Here is an 8,612-nt window from a genome sequence, read left to right on the forward strand (position 1 = left end):
ACACACCACATGACAAACCATTCAATGTCCTTCCTAAAATACGAAGTTGAATTTTAGTTTTTAATAGCCGTAAAAGAAATATTTTTAAAATTTTAATATTCAATAGATCCAAATATGTGGTAAGTGAGGTGATGGGTTGAGTTATTTTTATTAAGATTTGGACTGGCCTAAATAGTTTTTTAAAACATCAAAATTGATAATTTTCTTTTTAAGTGCATGATGTGTCACATATATGAAATTTTAACATTGATTATATACCGATTTGATTTCCAGCTGCAGGACACAGACATTTTGACCTGAGAGAACATCAGGGAGGACAGCAAGAGGAACACGGCCCAGCACTGCATACAGATGCTGCTGGTCTCAGCTCTCCTGCCTCGTTATCACGCCTTGATTTATCGGTACTGATGCATGACTATGGAGGGTGGGTTGAACCCAGCACCCCGACTAACTTCAAACATCAGGAGGTAGGACTTTCACCATGTGTAAGAGATGCCAGCGCACAAACCGACATCCCATGCAGCAGTTTTGTATCCCATGTATCCACAGGCACACAGACAGAGGAAAGTGCATTCGCCTTTACAACTACAGATGACAGCGACAGGCCTTGGCTCACTGTAGATGATTTGACAGATGAAGAAATGATGTTTTACACTGGTCTACCGGATAAAAGTGCAGACAACTTACTTTTGGATGAACTGATAGATGATGGTTCAACTAGTAATCCTGGCAGACCACACAAACTCAGCATAAAAGATGAATTTTGCATGGTATTTATCAGACTTCGCTTAGGGCTTCTTGTTTTAGACTTAGCAAAGTGGTTTAAAGTTTCTGCTTCAACAGTTAGCAACATTTTCAATTCATGGATTGAGAAGATGTACCATGGCCTGAACTTCCTTATCTACTGGCCTTGACAAGACACTGTGCAACAGAACTTGCCGAGATCATTATAGTCAAGATGTCCCACAACACATGTTATCATAGATTGTACTGAACTGTATACTGAACCCCCCAAGTCTCTTATCAACTGTATCTGATTACAAGAGTCACATGATTTGGAAGGTTTTCATTAGAATTTGTCCATCTGAAGTTATAACTTATGTCAGCAATCTCTGGGATGGTAATATTTCTGACAAGCAAATTACAGAGAAAAGTGGACTTTTAGATGGAGTTGGCAAAAAGAACTTTAAATTTACTGCCAGAGAGGTAGAGGGCACAGGAAGAATTGCAAATTTAAGAATACATGTTGAAAGGGTCATGAAGCAAATCAAGAACTTTAGAATCTTACAAGGTGTTATTCCTCTCAGTGAGAGCGAACAAGTTTCAAAGATTTTCTTTGTTTGTGCTGCACTGTGTAACCTTCAGCCACCACTTGTGAAACACTAAAGCTATGTCCATAGTGTCCACTTATTATGCATTAAATCTGTTTTATGTTGCCATATGATAGGTTTCAGAATTTGTGAACATTTAATTCAGCTTGTACATATCAAATTATATCTATATCAGTTTGGAAATATCGACTTAATGAATTTGATACATATAAAATTGTCAAATTCAGATTTGCTGAGATATTGATGAACACATACGCAGACACCACCAGAGAGTCGTCCGAACAATTTTACTGCTGCGCTATAAAAGATATCATAGTCATGTTACCAATCAACATCGGAAATATTGCCAACAAATGTTTCTACAAGACATACAATTTTGAAATGGCGTAAATAATTGAAAAAGTCATTGTCATACATTTTGGATTTTATACCATTCACATTCCAGAAAAGAAAGTTAAAAGTTCCATCACAATACTGATATTCAGAATAATCAGACGGGATTCTAGTTTGAATCCTTTCGCATTTCTGCAGGGAGTTTGCAGGTGTACATCCTTTTCTAAACCAAACACGGTGATAGTGTCCACAGATTGATTGAAAAGTGAATCTGCATGTTATTCTGTAGAGTACATGACATTTGTCACACATCCAACACAATCTAAAGGCCTTTGTGAATCCTCTCGTGTGCGTGTAGATGAACTGATTCCGTATTTTTCCCCCACATTCAAGCAGGAATGTGATTCAGCAGGCTACTTGATTTTGTAAATTTCCTCAAACTTTCAATACATTGATAAGGTCTGATTCCTGTGTGAATGTTTTCTCACACACAATCCACTCATGGGGCTTGATTCCACTGTGAATCCTCATGTGTTTCTGAAGATTACCTGATTGTGTAAATGTTTTCTCACACACAATGCACTGATGAGGCTTGATTCCACTGTGAATCGTCACGTGTATGTCTTTGTAAATTTGTTCCCATGTTCAACTCATCCATAAGGCTTAATTCCACTGTGAATTCTCATGTGTTCTTCAAGGTCACTTGAACGTGTAAACTTTCTCCCACATTCAACACATTCATGAGGCTTCATTCCACTGTGAATCTTCATGTGTTTCTGCAGGTTACTCGATCGTGTAAATTTTTTCAAGCATTCAATACATTCATAGAGCTTGATTCCACTGTGAATCCTCATGTGTACCTTCAGATCGCCTGAACGTGTAAATTTTTTCAAGCATTCGATACATTCATAAGGCTTGATTCCTGTGTGAATCCTCATGTGTGTCTGCAGTTGACTTGATTCTGTAAATTTTTTCAAGCATTTGATACATTCATAAGGCTTGATTCCACTGTGAATCCTCATGTGTCTCTGCAGGTTATCTGATCGTGCAAATTTTTTCAAGCATACATTACATTCATAGGGCTTGATTCCTGTGTGAATCTTCATGTGTGTCTTCAGATCACCTGAACGTGTAAATTTTTTCAAGCATTCGATACATTCATGAGACTTGATTCTTGTGTGGATCCTCATGTGTGTCTGCAGTTGACTTGATTCTGTAAAAATTTTCAAGCATTCGATACATTCATAAAGTTTGATTCTACTGTGAATCCTCATGTGTGCCTGCAGATATTTAGAGTGTGTAAATGTTTTCCCACATTCAGCACATTCATAAGGCTTAATTCCTGTGTGAATACTCATGTGTATCTGCAGGCTACCTGATCGTGTAAATGTTTTCTCACAAACAATGCAGCGATGAGGCTTGATTCCACTGTGAATCCTCATGTGTGTCTGCAGATTACTTGAATTTGTAAATTTTTTCCCACATTCAACACATTCATAAGGCTTAATTCCTGTGTGAATCCTCATGTGTCTCTGTAGGTGACCTGATTGTGTAAATGTTTTCTCACACACAATGCAGCGATGAGGCTTGATTCCACTGTGAACCCTCATGTGATTCTGCAGGTCACTTGATTTTGTAAATGTTTTCTCACACACAATGCAGCAATGAGTCTTGATTCCACTGTGAATCCTCATGTGATTCTGCAGGTGATCTGATTGTGTAGATGGTATTTCAAACATATTGCACTGATGAGGCTTGATTCCACTGTAAATCCTCATGTGATTATACAGAGTCCCTGATTGTGAGTTTTTCTACACATTCAACACATGAGTATGGGTGGATTCCACAGTGTCACAGTGTCAGCAGATTATCTGATTGTGAAAATATTTCTCCTCATATTTCCCAAGATTAGCTGACCTGTGATTCCACTGGGAATCTTCATGTGATTCTGCAGGCTACCTGATTGTGGAAATGTTTTCTCACACACAATGCACTGGTGAGATTTGATTCCACTGTGACTCCTCATGTGGTTCCTGAGTATCTGATAGTGTAATTTCTTCCCACATTCAACACATTGGTAAGGGTTGGTTCCACAGTGAATACTGATGTGTGTTTGCAGAGTATCTGATTGTGAAAATGGTTTTCCACATGTTTGCCAGGATTAGCTGATAGTGTGAATGTTCTCTTACATTCAACATGCTGATATTTAGGCGGTCTGTAAATAATCGAGTCTGGACCAGACAATCCAGTGATCAACAGCATGAGCATCGATCTGTGCAATTATTCTGATATGGCTCCGCCATGATAGAGAATTTTATATGTGCCTGCAGATTATCTGATTGTGAAAATGTTTTTACACGTTTCCAAACAGTAGCTGATAGTGTGAATGTTTTCCAATATTCAACATGTTGATAAGGCTCCGCTTTGATAGAGATTATTTTTTTCCAAGTCATCTGATTTAGAAAATGTTTTCATGCACTCACTACATATATGAAACTGCCTTGTTGGACCACAATTGCTTCCAATAACTAGATCATTTACGAGATCACCAGTTTCCAGGGTTCCAATAGCGGGTTCTTCCTTGAGATCACCTGTTTCCAAGGTGTCAATAAAATATCTTTTTTAATATATCCTGTTTCCAGCAAACACTTTAACAGATTTCATTGGCTTCAGCGACAGAAAGGATTCTGTGGATTGCTTTCAACTTCCATCATTAACCTGTGGATGTTATGGTGTTTACTGAAAACATAAGAAAGGTTGTCACACTCCTATAGCATCTAGGGTAGAGCCCATACACAATATAATGGCTTGACATTTTAGTAGTATAACAAACATGATACCATAAAAATGTTTTCCCTACACAACACACTATATTCTACTTAGCGGGGTGATTTTATTAGCCTCTTGCAGTAAGTGCCGAAAAAGTCAGAACTCTCCATCAAGTGAAAGCAGAAAACCACTGCGCTCCACAGCGGAGGGCACTTCCGGAGCGTTGGGCGCACCACTTTACTGAGGCTGGCAATTTGGCAGTATGTCTGGGAAGGCGTATTGTTGTGTTGTTGGCTGTCACAGTTACAGTGGAAAAGTAGTTAATGGCAGGACTGTAAGTTTACAATGTTTCCCATCCGGTAAATCATCAAAACATCGGAAGCTAAGAAGTAATTGGTTGTAAAGAATCAGTCAGAAGAACTTCAGCATAAAGTCATGGACGCAGGTGTATTTTCCCCAGGGGAGGGAATGGGCCCACCCGTGAAGTAAACCTGCCATCTATATTTGCACACAAAGTCTTCAAAACTACCAAGGTAGGTTTAAAGTTACGTTTATTAAAGCTGTTCACTATTTCAATGAAAATTCTATCAATACAGAAAAAGTCATTAGATACCAAACATAAATATTCAAAGTGATCATGCTGATTATTATATCGATTTGACTATCAGTTAAAGCTAACACACCACACGACAAACCATTCAATGTCCTTCCTAAAATACGAAGTTGAATTTTAGTTTTTAATAGCCGTAAAAAAAATGTTTTTAAATTCAATAATCAATAGATCCAAATATGTGGTAAGTGAGGTGATGGGTTGAGTTATTTTTATTAAGATTTGGACTGGCCTAAATAGTTTTTAAAACATCAAATTGATCATTTTCTTTTTATGTGCATGATGTGTCACATATATGAAATTTTAACATTGATTATATACCGATTTGATTTCCAGCTGCAGGACACAGACATTTGGACCTGAGAGAACATCAGGGAGGACAGCAAGAGGAACATGGCCCAACACTGCATACAGATGCTGCTGGTCTCAGCTCTCCTGCCTCGTTATCACGCCTTGATTTATCGGTACTGATGCATGACTATGGAGGGTGGGTTGAACCCAGCACCCCCGACTAACTTCAAACATCAGGAGGTAGGAGTTTCACCATGTGTAAGAGATGCCAGCGCACAAACCGACATCCCATGCAGCAGTTTTGTATCCCATGTATCCACAGGCACACAGACAGAGGAAAGTGCATTCGCCTTTACAACTACAGATGACAGCGACAGGCCTTGGCTCACTGTAGATGATTTGACAGATGAAGAAATGATGTTTTACACTGGTCTACCGGATAAAAGTGCATACAACTTACTTTTGGATGAACTGATAGATGATGGTTCAACTAGTAATCTTGGCAGACCACACAAACTCAGCTTAAAAGATGAATTTTGCATGGTATTTATCAGACTTCGCTTAGGGCTTCTTGTTTTAGACTTAGCAAAGCGGTTTAAAGTTTCTGCTTCAACAGTTAGCACCATTGTCAATTCATGGATTGAGAAGATGTACCATGGCCTGAACTTCCTTATCTACTGGCCTTGACAAGACACTGTGCAACAGAACTTGCCGAGATCATTATAGTCAAGATGCCCCACAACACATGTTATCATAGATTGTACTGAACTCAATACTGAACCCCCCAAGTCTCTTATCAACAAAACTCTCATGTATTCTGATTACAAGAGTCACATGACATGGAAGGTTTTCATTAGAATTAGTCCATCTGAAGTTATAACTTATGTCAGCAATCTCTGGGATGGTAATATTTCTGACAAGCAAATTACAGAGAAGTGGAAAAGATGGAGTTGGCAAAAAGAACTTTAAATTTACTGCCAGAGAGGTAGAGGGCACAAGAAGAATTGCAAATTTAAGAATACATGTTGAAAGGGTCATGAAGCAAATCAAGAACTTTAGAATCTTACAAGGTGTTATTCCTCTCAGTGAGAGCGAACAAGTTTCAAAGATTTTCTTTGTTTGTGCTGCACTGTGTAACCTTCAGCCACCACTTGTGAAACACTAAAGCTATGTCCATAGTGTCCACCTATTATGCATTAAATCTGTTTTATGTTGCCATATGATAGGTTTCAGAATTTGTGAACATTTAATTCAGCTTGTACATATCAAATTATATCTATATCAGTTTGGAAATATCAACTTAATGAATTTGATACATATAAAATTGTCAAATTCAGATTTGCTGAGATATTGATGAACACATACGCAGACACCACCAGAGAGTCGTCCAAACTCGGACAATTTTACTGCTGCGCTATAAAAGATATCATAGTCATGTTACCAATCAACATCGGAAATATTGTCAACAAATGTTTCTACAAGACATACAATTTTGAAATGGCGTAAATAATTGAAAAAGTCATTGTCATACATTTTGGATTTTATACCATTCACAATCCAGAAAAGAAAGTTAAAAGTTCCATCACAACACTAATATTCAGAATAATCAGACGGGATTCTAGTTTGAATCCTTTCGCGTTTCTTCAGGGAGTTTGCAGGTGTACATCCTTTTCTAAACCAAACACAGTGATAGTGTCCACAGATTGATTGAAAAGTGAATCTGCATGTTATTCTGTAGAGTACATGACATTTGTCACACATCCAACACAATCTAAAGGCGTGATTCCTTTGTGAATCCTCCTGTGAGCGTGTAGATGAACTGATTCCGTATTTTCCCCCTACATTCAAGCAGGAATGTGATTCAGCAGGCTACTTGATTTTGTAAATTTCCTCAAACTTTCAATACATTGATAAGGTCAGATTCCTGTGTGGATGTTTTCTCACAAACAATGCACTCATGGGGCTTGATTCCACTGTGAATCCTCATGTGTTTCTGCACGCAATCTAATTGTGTAAATGTTTTCTCACACACAATCCACTGATGAGGCTTGATTCCACTGTGAATACTCATGTGTTTCTGAAGATTACCTGATTGTGTAAATGTTTTCTCACACAATGCACTGATGAGGCTTGATTCCACTGTGAATCGTCACGTGTATGTCTTTGTAAATTTGTTCCCATGTTCAACTCATCCATAAGGCTTAATTCCACTGTGAATTCTCATGTGTTCTTCAAGGTCACTTGAACGTGTAAACTTTCTCCCACATTCAACACATTCATGAGGCTTCATTCCACTGTGAATCTTCATGTGTTTCTGCAGGTTACTCGATCGAGTAAATTTTTTCAAGCATTCAATACATTCATAGAGCTTGATTCCACTGTGAATCCTCATGTGTACCTTCAGATTGCCTAAACGTGTAAATTTTTTCAAGCATTTGATACATTCATGAGGTTTCATTCCACTGTGAATCCTCATGTGTGTCTGCAGTTGACTTGATTCTGTAAAATTTTTCAAGCATTTGATACATTCATAAGGCTTGATTCCACTGTGAATCCTCATGTGTCTCTGCAGGTTATCTGATCGTGTAATTTTTTTCAAGCATACATTACATTCATAGGGCTTGATTCCTGTGTGAATACTCATGTGTGTCTTCAGATCACCTGAACATGTAAATGTTTTCAAGCATTCGATACATTCATAAAGTTTGATTCTACTGTGAATCCTCATGTGTCTCTGCAGGTTATCTGATCGTGCAAATTTTTTCAAGCATAGATTACATTCATAGGGCTTGATTCCTGTGTGAATCTTCATGTGCGTCTTCAGACTACCTGAACATGTAAATGTTTTCTCACAAACAATGCAGCGATGAGGCTTGATTCCACTGTGAAACCTCATGTGTGTCTGCAGATTACTTGAAATTGTAAATTTTTTCCCACATTCAACACATTCATAAGGCTTAATTCCTGTGTGAATCCTCATGTGTCTCCGTAGGTGACCTGATTGTGTAAATGTTTTCTCACACACAATGCAGCGATGAGGCTTGATTCCACTGTGAACCCTCATGTGTTCCTGCAGGTCACTTGATTTTGTAAATGTTTTCTCACACACAATGCAGCGATGAGGCTTGATTCCACTGTGAGTCCTCATGTGATTCTGCAGGTGACCTGATTGTGTAAATGGTATTTCAAACATATTGCACTGATGAGGCTTGATTCCACTGTAAAGACTCATGTGATTATACAGAGTCCCTGATTGTGAGTTTTTCTACACATTCAAC

The 8,612-nt window shown here is 38.2% G+C and overlaps 3 protein-coding genes across 3 annotated transcripts in view; all 3 read right to left on the minus strand.

Annotated features, from left to right (window-relative positions):
* LOC124284772 (gastrula zinc finger protein XlCGF8.2DB-like) overlaps nt 1-8,612 on the minus strand; it is a 54,480-nt gene that overhangs the window by 38,837 nt on the left and 7,031 nt on the right. The gene's annotated exons all lie outside the window — the stretch shown is intronic.
* On the minus strand, nt 1,616-4,515 carry LOC124284777 (zinc finger protein 271-like). The gene has a single exon (XM_046720892.1). The coding sequence runs from the start codon at nt 3,356-3,358 to the stop codon at nt 2,315-2,317; it is 1,044 nt and encodes a 347-aa protein (XP_046576848.1). The 5' UTR covers nt 3,359-4,515; the 3' UTR covers nt 1,616-2,314.
* LOC124284773 (zinc finger protein 3-like) lies at nt 7,395-8,566 on the minus strand. Its single transcript, XM_046720888.1, has 2 exons — nt 8,393-8,566; nt 7,395-8,140 (listed from the first exon to the last, which is right to left on the minus strand). The coding sequence occupies exons 1-2, from the start codon at nt 8,564-8,566 to the stop codon at nt 7,523-7,525; spliced, it is 792 nt and encodes a 263-aa protein (XP_046576844.1). The 3' UTR covers nt 7,395-7,522.

The sequence above is a fragment of the Haliotis rubra genome, unplaced genomic scaffold (assembly GCF_003918875.1).
Source record: "Haliotis rubra isolate DU_JTF1 unplaced genomic scaffold, ASM391887v1 Scf344, whole genome shotgun sequence".
Taxonomy (NCBI): Eukaryota; Metazoa; Mollusca; class Gastropoda; order Lepetellida; family Haliotidae; genus Haliotis; species Haliotis rubra.